Source organism: Empidonax traillii, unplaced genomic scaffold (assembly GCF_003031625.1).
Source record: "Empidonax traillii isolate 1590-97213 ecotype Southwest subspecies unplaced genomic scaffold, ASM303162v1 scaffold3:size4013460, whole genome shotgun sequence".
Taxonomy (NCBI): domain Eukaryota; kingdom Metazoa; phylum Chordata; class Aves; order Passeriformes; family Tyrannidae; genus Empidonax; species Empidonax traillii.
In genome coordinates, this window is record NW_020955196.1 from 1,710,948 (window position 1) to 1,725,118 (window position 14,171).

At 42.8% G+C, this 14,171-nt stretch overlaps 1 protein-coding gene across 1 annotated transcript in view; it reads right to left on the reverse strand.

Annotated features, from left to right (window-relative positions):
- Positions 1-6,810: 6,810 nt before the first annotated feature.
- The window catches only part of KIAA1958 (KIAA1958 ortholog), a 50,399-nt gene continuing 43,038 nt past the window's right edge, over positions 6,811-14,171 (reverse strand). The window contains exon 3 of the mRNA XM_027908336.1: positions 6,811-11,588. Within this exon, the coding sequence (XP_027764137.1) occupies positions 10,543-11,588 (1,046 nt within the window). The 3' untranslated portion in view covers positions 6,811-10,542. The remainder of the gene's footprint in view (positions 11,589-14,171) is intronic.

A 14,171-nucleotide genomic window follows, 5' to 3' on the forward strand; every position in this document is an offset into this window, starting at 1 on the left:
AGCTCACAACTGCTGCAAGTACCAACAGAGGACTGCTGTAATTAAATGGTGCTTTAGCATGCTCTGCAATGACTTGAACAGGCTCGGCTATTCACTGGATCCATCACCAACATTTGGGTGCTATGCATTCCCTCCAGCTGGCTGACTGCTGCTGCAGGAGGTGTAGCAGAAGAAGATGGCGTCTTTTCAGCTCTATTAAAGGTGTTTTTTTTTCTCCAAGTAAAAATCATTGAGAATATACTTTAAAGAAAGATTAGAGAATTAAATATTATTTTTCGTTCTTTCTCCTTTTTTTTTTTTTTTTAACTTCAAGCTGGTAAGTGATCATCTGTGCAGAACAAGATATTAGAAGTTTGGCATCTCCCATCTACCACAACATATTGATTCCTTCTACAGAAGGCACTAAATACTGGCATAAAACAAGAAATGATCAGCAGAATGCGGAGTTTTAGCATGACACACAAAAATTCTGCTAACTGGCACAGTTTCATAGTACAGTTTTCACTTACTTAAAATGGTGGTGATTATAGCAGCAATGGTTAGGACTTTTACAAGTACCACATAAATACACAAATGTCAGAACATCGAGAAAACATGCAAAATTTCAACAGCAACATCACTGAATCACACAATGCATAGAATTATTATTATTATTATTATTATTATTATTATTATTATTATTATTATTGTTATTGTTATTATTATTAGGCAAGACAGTGAAATTTTTTTAATAAAACAGAAGATTTAACAAAAATCTACTTTCTTATAAACTATTCATAAAAAAAAAGAACAAGTTGTAAAGTTAGTGAGTAAGCATTCGCCTTAGAGGTTTAACTCTAAGAATAGATTGGTCACTATGGAAAATTCAAATTGTTAGGTGGAAATTTGGTTATGTTTAAGCAAAATATATTTTTCAACTGCTATCTTGAAAGAAACAGTGCTAATCTTGTCAATTTACAAAACGGCAGGAAATACATTCATGTTAAAAGATTAGAAAGATTAAACATTGCATGCAGGGAAAGATAAAAGCCTTGCTTTAGTTGTTTTTCCTAGCACTACTCACCATGAGACCAAGGGCTGTCATAGCAAAAATGCTTTTCAAAGACAGAGTTAAAGCCTGAAGATAATTTAAAAAAATAGAAATGATTTTCTAATTCCAGTGTAAAACAAAATAGGATATTAAAGGATAAGGATTATGCCTGCCTTCTTTAATAAAAAAGACAAGAACTTCCATTGTGTTTACCAGGCTTTCCCACTGCCTTTCCACCACCTTCGTTGCACTTGGATATTCTGCCACTTCTTTTTCTTCCAGTCTGGAATATTTGGTCTACCCCAACAGGTCTCAAGATGACTCTGAGATAGATGGGTCACATGGACAAAAGCAAGCACTGACAACACAACAATGGCCAAGGGATGTCCTTTCCTGCCTACCTAAGACCCTCCTGTTTCCATGAAGCTAGTCCTGTGCTTGGGGGGACATTCAGTAACAGCCTGAGCTGGGTGGGAGCAGAGGACACAGGATGCATTTCCCACAGCACTCCACAAAACTGGCACCAAATTCTCTCTGGCAGCAGCACCACCCAGCTTGCAGGTGCTGCCATAAATAGCTGCAAAATCAGGTTCTAACCACTTCCTTCCCAGACAGCCTTCAGACTCCTTTAAGATATTTTTGTCTGCACATTCTGAATGCTCTGGATACTTCTGCACCTGCAGTTCCTGTCCACGCACCCAGCCCCGTGCAAGGAACCCCATCTTTCAAGTCTCTCATAGAGAAAGCTCCTGAAGAAGATAAAGCTTGCAAGATCTGAACCATAAACATCAGGTAGAAAGCAAGGCAATTTACACTGCAGTCATTGTTCAGTATACCTTCAGTCTCAGAGTCACTAGGATATTTGTCACTCTACCAAAATCAGTTCAAAGCCATTTACTATTGCCTTGCCTTCTATATCCACCACTGAAGATACTGAGGCAGTGTCTCCTGCACTGGCTTGTTTTCAGGCTGGAAATTCACATATAGTAAGTGTATTAATCGTGTGATAGTAGAAGAGAATGAGGAATCCTAGCAGGAGCAATGGGGGGCAGACCAGGGACTACTTAGGGCTATACATGATGCAGGCTAGCTGAGAACATGCTCAAATGCTAAGGAGGGCTGTCTCAAGAAGAATACAGCCTTCAGAGAGCAGGTCAAATTCTAGGCATGAGGAATGTCAGAATTTTTTCTTTGTTCACCAAAAAAAAAAAGACAGCTGAAATGGCAAAGATAGTATCTGTAAAATTAATTTTAAAAGGTTAATTTTCTAGTGTGGGAATAATACAATATTTATGTCCTGAACATTTTGCATTTTCTTGACGTTTTTACCTTCAGTCTGTTTTGTTACTTTCTTGACACTTAAGGACTGTATAAAACAGTACTAATGAAAAAGAAACTTGTACATTGATTCCCAAAGCATTGTTTAGAAGAGCTAAACACCTCTTCTTATTCCCACTGAAACTTTTTGCCACTGAATTTCAAAGATAGCACCTACCTCACTAGTATCTTAAATGCTGTGAAAGAAATCTCTATTAATTACAAAAGATCAAGTTGAAATCTGAAAAGGTACTGTTTTTCTTCAGATACTAGTAACTGTTGTGTAGTGAATGCTGATCACAAAAAATAAAAGATTAGCCAAAAGCATCCTAATCCCTTTGAAACAGAAAGTCCATCTCCAATACAGAGACAACTCATTTAGTGGCATTTGTATAATAAAATAAAAATAATTTTGTCTGTATTACCAACTAAAATTAACCAATTCAGTGAGAAAACAGAGGGAATATATTAATTGCTTGAGACAGAGATCCATCAGTTCATATAATGAGAAAATTTTATACCAAACCGATCTTCTCCCCCCATCAGAGTAGGTATTAAAGCTTTAGGAGTCACCACTGCTTCAAATATGTTCCAGTGAGTGGATAGTGTCAAACTTTTCAATAAGCTCACAGGTGTCTCCAGGTTGTGGGGCATTATAGAATTTGTAAATGCCTCTATGCTGCCTTCATGAAGAGTCAAGGTGCTGCAGAACAAGGTCAGCAGAGCTACATGGTCAGCCAGAGAGCAGTGGGGAGGAACTGGCACAACCTGTTTTCCATGAATGAAGCTGGAAGCAGTGCAACCATGCAACTCACTGGGGGCTCACGGAACCCCAACTTGTCCTCAGAAGGGCCCCTCCCTTGCTGGCTGAAGTTAAGCTTCTGTGAAGGAGGTGGAGCACTGATTCCTGGGTGGTCCATAGACTTCCAAAACCACTGAGGACACACAGCGCATCTTCACTTGTTTGTCATACGCTGTCCATGGGAAGGCATCATCATTTAGTTGAGCTTAGAGCCTTCCCCCTTCTTGGTTTGCAGATGCCCAGCTGATAGGAGTGTCCTTGGCAAGCTGCCCCTGGGCTCTACTTTTGGAGAATGGTGCGGTGATGTTCATACTGGCTCTGCACAGAGAAAACAGATGTGCTGGGAGACACCAGCTGATGATGCAGCACTGTCCCCAGCCACCAAAGCGTGACTCAACACATGGCAATCATCACCAGAAAGTACAGTTCAACTTTTGTGGCAAGGAATATTGGCCATACTTTACGTTGGATGACATCCTCTCCCCACAGCTCCTCAGCACTGAGTGCAGATTCAGCACACACAGGAAAGTATAGAAAGAAAAGAAAATACATCCTGCCCCTTAAGAACAAGGACAGCAAAGAAGCCATCTCTTCATGCTGACATTTAGCATAGAACCCTCATTAACAAGTGCAGACCCACTTCCTGCCACATTTCATAGTGAACAGCTGAGTCCTTTTCTTCCCTAACCCAGAGGCATGAATTGGCTCATTTCAAGAAAATCAAATGATATTCCTGTGTCCTGTAAGTTCTCTTCTTTAACACACATTCCCACTGCCTCTGAAAGTTCAGGGAGTTGGACGGGTCCCAATGCCCTGTTGTCTGCACGGTGTGAGATGAACTTCTCTCCCTGACAGAATGAGCCCAGAAGTTGCGTACTGTCAAGGATTCAGTTGTCTCAGTCCTATTTTAATGATGTCAGTGGACAGCCAAACAGCACACCGATGTGGACCGGGTCCTCTACACAGGAGCAAATGTAATCTCATGTCCTGACTTGAAAGCTCTCTCACAAAAAGCAGAAGAGGGAAGAAGAGTGCAAGACATGCAAGCCTCCAGAGTGCCCATTTGCAGTATCCCACAAACCCCACATAAGGTGGGCTACCCTGAGCACGTTATCCCCAAAGCACAAGGTCACTTGATAGGCAGGGAGGGAGCTCTTAGCCGAGAGCTGCCTTGCACAGTGCAGACAGCAGGAAAGGGGAATATCAGAGGATCAGGGATGGTGGGATGAGCAGGGATGTTGGGGATGGGGAAGACCACTCAGTCAATTGTAGTCACTTGCAGATTGTGAGAAGGAATGATCAGCCCATGCACCACACATGCTAGTCAGGTCAGTCAGTGCACTCACGGGATGTACTCAGACATCGTGACAAGAAAGAGTAAATATGAGCTGGACCAGGAAGAAGCCTAGTGCAACCAGAATCTCAGTTTCCTTTAAGGCTGTTTCAGTCCTCAGGGCAGCCCAGGCTCTACAGTGACACACCACCTGCTCTTTCTGATCCCCATCTTACCACCCCACATCGTTTGCACAAACAACAAAATAAGATCCGGTCACAAACATCTGAGACACAGACACACAACACTGCTTGCATCTCATTCTCTACACAGCTTTCTAAGAGGGCAGCAATGCTGCAGGCTGAATAACAGTGCACAGTGGCTTCAAAAAACAAAATAGCTTGGAAGTGTAATTTTTATGAAGGAGAATGTGCAACATGGACACTGATTTCATTGTTAGATTGTCCTCTATGTCAGTAGCCTGGATGCTGCTATCACGGAATTATTGCACTGTGCAAATGAACAATGTATGTGCTGTTATTTTACATATTCCTTGGAATTTAGTTTACATTGTAGTTCATGACAGTATTTCATTCTCCTGCACTTAAAAATACATTTTGTTGCATAAATACATTTTTAAAAATAAAACAGGCAGTTTGCAACACCCAGATATCAAAGATTTCAGTTCCAACTACCTGCATGAAGACATGTGCAAACCCACAATATCATAAATACATGTATGAGTGACTAATAAGACAGAGTTTAAGCCACTCAAAGTGCCCACAGCTCTTCCCACCTACATGTGCAATCACATGAACAGATCCAAATGCATGTATTGTGCACAGCTGCATCCAGATCAATCCGGTGACATCTATATATGATCCCCATGTTTGACTCTTGTTTTGGCGTCCTGAGAAGGCCACGTGGGAAAACCAGCACTAATATTGGTGCAGACTCCTTTGCACTGTGTGCAGGTCTGTGTTTTGGCACTTTGCCTCTTTCTTAAGTTCAAGGCCAAATTTTGCTCTTGGTAGCACTGAGCAAATCTCCCAAAAGCTTGTAGATAGTTCTGAAGGCATCAAATACATCTGTAAATAATTCAGAAGAGTCTCAATCTGCATTATCCTTTTGATGGGTTTCCAATAGGATGTAGTAGCTGAGCCAGGCCCATGACTATGATGCTGGTAGGTGAACACCATCCTCTGCCTCCCCAACTGCCTCTGCACCTGGTTTTGACTAGATCCAACTCAGTATGCTGGCAGAAAATTATATGACTTCCCCCCTTTTTTGCTGTGTTTTCTGCTGGGCTACTGAATTGAAATCACTCACTGAAGAGGTCTAACACCAGATCAAAGAAAGGTGAGTGGCAGGAAAAAAGGAAGGGAAAAAGAAAGGAGAAAAGCAAGCCCCATTTTGGAGCCAGTTACCCCCAGCTCCAGAAAAATCACAGTCTTACAGCTGGGCAAAAGCTCAGCTTTTACTTCAGAGTATGATGAAGCCATGAGTGCAGCCAGCCAGCCACCAGCAGTGCTTCACTGCAGCCACTGCACCCAACCACCATCTACAGCCTGTGCTGCACAGGGGTAGGACAGTGCCTTGCCAGCTGCCCTTGATTTCATGGCCATGGTCTCAGCATCAAGAGCCATGGTAGGAGACTCCAGTCCTTCATTTAGGCAGAGGGGAATGCTGGTAAGAGTTGGCAGCAACAGCCCCTGGACACATTGCTCTGTTTTAGCACCACGGAAGCTGCACACCATTGTCATGAGCTTGCAATTTTTTACTGGAACAGGTGTGACACCCTCAGCTGAAGTACTGGGAGATAACTACAAGCAACTGAGTTGTCCCCCTATCAGCTAAGCTGCAGCACCTAGGACATCTATTCTTCCACAAGTATGAGATAAAACCATGAGAGTGGTTTAAATCTGAAGTCTCCCTCCCAGTCATTTAACAACCTTTCAGGGCTTTAATACAAATGGTAATTAAATAAGCTGTGGTCACTCAATTCTTTGTAACTGTCCACAAATGAAGACTGAATATATGTTGTATTACATGCCCTTCAAAGCTAATAAATTTATTTTTTGACTATAATACTACTTGGATATCATATTCTGGCCATATATGTTTAACTTCTTCAACAAGTAGTCTATGTGGGCTGCCCCATCCGAATCCGCCAGGCAATCTGCCATCAGCACTAATTGGAAGTTGGAATTACTAGAGATACCACAAAGCAGAAAAAAATGCTCCTATAATCACAGAATGGGTCAGGTTGGAAGGGACCACAGTGGGTCATCTCGTCCAACCTCGCTGCTCAAGCACATAGCACAGACTTGTGCACAGATGGTTCTTGGGCATCTCCAGTGAGGGAGAGCCCATAGCCTCTCTGGGCAATTTGTCCCAGTGCATGGTCAGAGACATACTCCAGCCCCTTAACTATCTTTGTTGCCCTCCATTGGACCTGCTCCAGGAGTACTGAGGAGCCCAGAACTGGGCACAGCACTCCAGGTCAGGCCTCACCAGGGGTGGCTGAGCAGGGGAGCTGGATCACCTCCCTCGACCTGCTGGCAATGCTCTTCCTGTTGCTCCCCAAGATACCACTGGCCTGCTTGTCCACAAGAACACATTGCTGGCTCATGGACACCTTGATGTCCACCAGGACTCCCAGGTCCTTCTCCACCTGCTTTCCAGCAGGTTGGCCCTCAGCCTGTGCTGGTGCCTGGGGTTATTCCTCCCCAGGTGAGGACCCTGCATAAGCCTTTGTTGAAGTTCAGGCAGTTCATCTCTGCCCAGCTCTCAAGCCTGTCAAGATCCTTCAGAAGGGCTGCACAGTCAGGTCTCTCAGCACTCATGGATGTATTCCGTCAGAGCCCATGGACTTTGGACGTCAAGTTTGCCTAGGCGTTCTCTGACCCAATCCTCCTTGACTTCCAATGTTCCTTTACTCTGGTGTCCCAGGTTAGAGATTCCTGAGGGCTGGTCTTGTCAGGCAGTGAAGATCGACACAAGGGTGGCATTCAGTAGCTTGTGTCCTCTGTTACCAGGTAACCCCTCTATTTATTAACGGGCCTGCATTATCTTAGTATTCCTTTTGGTTTTTATTTATTTGAAGAAGCTATTCTTGTCCTCAAAATCCTTGGCCAGATTTAATTCCAGTTGGGCCTTGGCCTTCCCTGTGATAATATCAAGACTATCACAATAAGTACAGATACTCCACAGCTCATCCCCCAACCAGACAAGCAAAGGTTGCTGATGTACCCTCCTAAGTCAAGGGTATGAGAGATGTTGCCTCACCCAGTGCATGTGCTGGACACCAGCACAAACCATCCTAATACTCTGATAATCAACAACTTTGGCAGCATGTGGAGTTATGATGTCACAGGATATGCTTCTTATGACCTTCCTGTTCAAAACTCAACAGTGCAAGTCTTCTTTCTTCCGAGGTCTGTGTTGGGGCTGAATTTCAGCACTCACGTGAAGCAGCACTTCAAAGATCTGCCTGTAGCACAGCCCATGCTGTGATCTGCTCCTCAGAGTGAAGTGGGGCTGTTGGGTGGGGAGGAGAGCTGGGAAGTGGAGATCTGCTGTTCCATCAAGGCCAGTTGATGCACATCCTCATATTGCAGAATGGGAAAGGAAATGTAGGGAAGCAGGTCAGATCCTGCAATAGCTGTCACTGGAGGTGTTGAGATGAGTGCCACTGGGGGAGAAACAGAGACCAGACTTTCCTAGAGGTAGGCTCCATGGCTGAGCTCTCACCTGACATCCCTAGAGAGCTCCTTGGCATGGGATTTCCTGCACTCCAGCATATACTAAGAGCAGCTGCATGAGTCCTCAGTGGAAAACAGCACAGAAATTCCACAGAGAGCAGCACTGGCCTTGCAAAACTATTTTTATCTGTATCACATTAAAAGCACTGATGTGGAAAGGCAAGGCAGTGAAAACAGTAATGAGATGTCTCACCTCATCTGGAAACTGGACAGACCTTAAGTCTTTTTGTGCTTCTGTTTCCTTCACATACAAGTCAGAGTTGCCATGGCACTGAAAGTCACGGGACACAGCTTGCAGTCACTTCAGCAGTGTCATGATTTGGTCTCAAGCTCCAAAACCAAGTTACAAAATGATGGCTCTGCAATATGAGTGACTGTTTGTGCCCACCAGTCCACTGCCTACCCTACAGCCCAGAGAGACAGCGAACAGTAAATGGGGAGCTGCAGAGCTGGGTGTTACACTGTCATGGTGTGCCAAGGCTCTAGGACAGCTGGCATATAGGAAGCCCAGACTTTGTACCAGCCTTGTTACATTTGGAGAATAAAGAGGTTGTGTCCCCTGCACAAAGCTTCCTGGAAGGACAGATACTTATCATACTAGAAATCTCTGCACTTAGGACTTTCCAGTGGCACATTTGCTACCTATTTCATCCCCAGATCACATCTTCAGTAAGGCTTAAATGAGGTGCAGACATTCTGCCACCTCCCTCACACACAGGAACATTTCATCCTAGCAACACAGAAAACAGGTTTTAGGTGCCAGGTGGATTATTTCTATTTGCTACTTTTGTTTCACCTTTTCTTTGGAATTAGTGATGATTAAAGTCATTGCACAGCTGCAGATCTAAAGAATATGAAGGATATGCAGGAATGTGAAGAAATAAGGACAAACAAACATAAAGAAACACAACAATTAAGAATCTCAAAACAAGAAAGCCCCTCAGTAACAGTTTGATCCAACACACAGGGGAAGTCAGCTGAGGATGACTCTTTCATTGACTTCAGCAAGCAGATCACCCCAGCAGAGTTGTCTAAAGCCTCATCACATCCCTAGCACATCCTTGTGGAACTTTTAAACTAAGTTTAATTACTTGAAAAGTACCATTCATAATTTTAAAGGTTAAGAATTATAATTGTTCATTGAAATAGTGAATTTGTTAGTGTTTTCCCCATACTTGGAGAATAACAATCATATTACTAAGTCAGATGTTGGAACAGCAGCACTCACTATTTCAAGGCTTTAAGGACCAAATTCTGCCTTCAGATTCACATGCACATTTTACACTGTCTGCAATGGAAATAGATTATGTGTAGCCAACTTAAGTTTGTATTCTAGCACTTAATCCAGCTTTTCAATTTTCTATAGAATTTTTTAATTCCGTAGAAATTATTGTCCCTCTCTCTATTGTTTGGTGGATTTCAAAGGATGGCTTAAGATATACTTGATGCAATTTTTCTGTACAGTTTGGGATAAGACTGCAGATTTTTCTGCACTGTTGCATTTCCCAGAATACTGAAAGAGTGCTCTGAGTCAGCAGATTTTACATTATGTACACACAGTGACAAAGTACTACCAACCTATGCCTAGAGAGATAAAATTATGTGTATGACAGTGGTTTTTCCATTGTACTTTTCCATATTGCTGAGAACAATACTTTTTAGTCTAAAAACCAGAAACATTTCTGATCCCAAAAAATCAACAAAAACAAAAGTTAAAAATAGCTTTTAGCTGACTTCAGGATTTTTTTTTAGCACAAAATGAGCCTCAGGAAACATAATAAAAAACAGACAAGAAATGCTGTAAATGGTTTTGTGAACTTACATTTATGTATTTCTTATTTCTTGTCCTTGCTGATCAAGAATAAGCCAGCAGGTAAGAAGCAGCAGCCAGTGTAAAGTTTGTCTCCTCCTCTGTGGGAGGCCACGTTAAAATACCAAGCTGAAAAAATGCTTTGAAACAGAATTGCTATGTAAGCCTCTCTGGGGATTTACACTCACTAATGTGTGTATGTTAAAAATGGTATTTTCAGATGGTATTTTCAGTCTATCTTGTGTTGCCTGAGAACCATTTTTATCCTTTTAAAATCTGCATTTATATTAGAACCCATAAGTACCTTTCATTTTTGTATTAACACTATAAATACTATGTTAGTAATACTAAACTATTTCTGTTGACCTATTTGCAAAAAGAAAAATATATTATATATTTATATATTCTTATAAAGTGAATTAACACTGGAGAGAGGGCTATGGGGGGAAATAGTGTACAATCACAGTTGATGCGTATTATTGAGCACAAATTCAACGTTTGAAACAAAAAAGGAAAAGAAAAAAGAGTTCAGGTCATATCCCTCTTTCAGGCTGTGTCAGATGAGGAGTCATAGGACGCTGACACTATGAAGTTGCCGGTATTGGAGTGGCTTGCCATGGACTGGGCAGCCTGCTGGCTCAAGTTATTGCAGATCAGCACCAGCTGGTTGCTCTGTGCTTCTGAGAGGGTGCTACAGCTCTGGTAGACACTGAAGTTGGTCTTCCTGCCGGGGATGTTGCCTTTCTCACACATCGTCTTTACCATCTTGGCCAGCTTGTTTTTCCCCAGGGCTTGGCAGTTGTACCAGTGAAGCGCGGCCAAGTTGACGACGGGTTTGATGGACAGGTAGAAAGGCGCATCCTCATAGCGCATGGCTGGAGGGCGTCTCTGGGCGTACTCCTTGTAGTCCTGCACGGGGCAGGTCTGGGGGGAGTGCTGCGTGGCATACACCCGGGAGTCCGTCCCGCCTCTCTTGCTCTTGGCACTGACGTCTCCGTTGTCTGGCCCCATCCACTCCAGGTACTCCAACCCAGTCTCTGTCACCCGCAGCCGGATGTCTCCCCACTTGAGGGTAGACCCGTGGAAACCCGTGCAGTGTCCGAACGCCTTGGTGTTGTTTAGCCACACCAGGTTCAGCAGCCCCTCAGGATTGTACCGGCTCAATAAGCCTCTTTTGCGCAGGATAAGCTCATCAGCAAAGGTAAGCTTCATGGATTTGTGTGGCTTGTTTCCTTTTCCTTTACACCTCAACTCTATCTGCTTTTGCTTTAGAGCTTCCTGGGACCTCTTGAACTCTTTATCCCTCGTGATACTGTATCCATACCTGTGCTCTTTCAGATACCGTTCCAGTCCACACTGATAGTTGGCCAGACTGTTTGGCTCATATTCAGACCCATCCTTTTGTCTGGCATCCACAAAGAAGGAAGCAAGGTAGGCATCAAGCTCTTTGCAGGGAATGACGTAGATCTCGCGGGTCTCAGAGGGGTACTTGGAGATGAGGAACTCTCGGAAATTGCGGAGAGCCGTCTGCGTGCTGCGAATGGTCTTCTCATTCTGCTCTCTGCTGAGTTCTGCTGCTCTCTCATCCTGGTCTGGAAGAAGAAGAATGGGACAGACAAAAGAAAGCAGAAGCAGTGAGTCTGTGTGTAAATATGCTTTTCCCCAAAATAAATCTCCTTAAAAAAAGAAAAAAAAATTAAAATCAATGTCACAAAGAGCACTGGAAAACATCTTTACATACCTGTCACATGTCTGAAAAGCCAACTTCAGGTTCACAAATTGTGTACTAAAGTATGATATAAAACTAAAGTGAGATCCTCATATCATTGGGGCACAGTTTTGTGCATGGAGATTTGTGGAAAACATTGGGATTACAGGCACTCTGCTTTTTAGACAAGTGCAAGGTAGAAGGATTTTCTGTGGCTCCCAGTGCCGTGTGCACAGCTCAGTAATAAACATATTCTGAATTGTTTCATTTTGCTTTCTACAAAAAATTACTAAAGCATTGTATTTATGACAGCAATTTTTATCTTTAATCAGGCACATTTTTAAAGGACTAAATAAATAAAGTCAGAAACGTACAGTACAAAATAATGCAGCACATCCTAACAAAGGAGTTGACAGGTTAAATTACTACAGAGCAATGTGCAATTTACAATGGACAAGAATAAAAAAATGTAGTTAATATGTTTACATCCGAAGATATGGATCAAACACATAATTATATAGTCTCTGTACCCTGACCATGGAATTACAATGTGACAATTTCTTTTTGTTTTGCAGAAAAATCAAATCCTGGAAACAACTTGACACTGCTCTCTATGGCTATACTCAAAGATCCTTATAATCAATGGCATATCAAAACACAATATTCAGATGCTACTACTATGATAGCTGTTACTGACAGCTGATTTTCTGGCTGATCATAAGCATAAAAAGGAAAAGCTTTTAAGTGATGTGTGCTGTTAAGAACTGTTTCCCTGGCATAAGCAAACTATCTGTTTGCACAAGGATGCAGCTTACAAGCACACAGGTGGAACTGTCACTCTGAATGTGATAAACCTTAATGGTTTTAGAAAATGAATAGCAAAGGTAAAGAAGGAAAAATCCAGTTATTCTACTTAAAAAAACAGGTTGGTTTTTTTTTTCTGATTTGTTGCAAACCCCAAACATTTTGGTGTCCTGTTAACAATGTCACGGTAACACTCACCAGGTGTTTCCCACCCAAGATACACACCACGGAGTAGTATGAGACCAGGTCAAGTTCCCATTGCCTCTCTGGCATTCAGGCCAACCTTATGTCAGGCAGTGTAGCACACCCATGGCTTTGCACCAGTTGCTCCTCTTCTTCCCTGCAAGCCTGCTAACACAGGAGGAGGCAATAGGGAAAGGCCCATCCACTCTAGCCCTATCTCCTTCCCTAGCCCATCTTCAATGTTTCATATGGTGGACAGACACTGGTGCATGCTGGACGGCTTCTCCTCCCACCCATCTATAGACTGACTCCCAGGAAAGTTCATCACATCACCTCCATACCAAATCTGCAGAGAGAGGCATGGAGAGTGACTTGTCCCAGGAATTGTCAGCAGAACAGAAACAGGTCCTGTGTCTTCAGTGTGAAGCATCTGCCACACTCAGAGCACTCAGGGAAACCTGCTGAGAGGGGTCCTCAAATCTCTGCAAAGCACAGAAAAGTGGGTATCTGCAGCTGAGGCCTTTGGGGGCTTCTTTAGACATGAAAAAATGCTGCCACAGAGCACTAAGGTCTGCTTGAACTGGGCTAAAGGGGGAAAAGAAAGGCCACCAGCCTGATTCAGAAACTTGTTTTAATACTGATGTCAGCATCAAAAAGACCTCATAGAATCTTGCGGTGAAGTCTCATGCTTTAGGCAATGTACAGAATAGGTCCTTTTAGTACAGCTAGATGCAGGCTGGAACCAGAGACAACCCTCTTTAAAGCTCCAAAACAAACATTTACTCTAGTATGCTGTTCACTGCACCCACCACCACTTATTATAGAACTGTGTAAGTAATCAGTGCTTTGACTGACAGCCCACATGTTAAGTACTATTTCAATATAAACAGCACATATAATGGCTCAGTTTTATACATGTCATCAATCACTACTTCTTAAGAGGATAGCCTGTCACAACACAGCAGTGACACTCAGTCAGTCATTTATGTTACAGCATCTTTCCTTAATCTGCAAAGGAAATTGCCCTATCTGCAGCTAACAGCATAAAACCCAGGCTGAATTAAAGATCCCCCCAAGTTACATCAATGAAATAGTATCCCAGAAGCGTTGCATTCCTGCAGTGCTGTGGTGTGGTGTGTGTTACTCCACAAGGCAGATGGGAAAAGTTAAAAAATAATGGGTCGGCTTCTCATGCAGCCACATCAGGAGAGTTCTACCTCTACTTTGGCTCTGAATCCAGGTTGCAATGGTAGCAGTGGATTATTCTCTTCCTATGAGACCACTCAAGTACTGGTGATGTACCACAGCATAGAACAAATGCAGGGAGTTTCCAGTGTAACAGTTCCCAGATATTTGCTTTGTCTCACTTCGCTGCATCTTGCTGAATAGAGATCAAAAGTTTTCGCAATTTTTTTTTTTTTTAATGTTCTGTGGACCTGGTGGAAATTTCTGAAAACACTGTTGGGGATCTACATTAGTT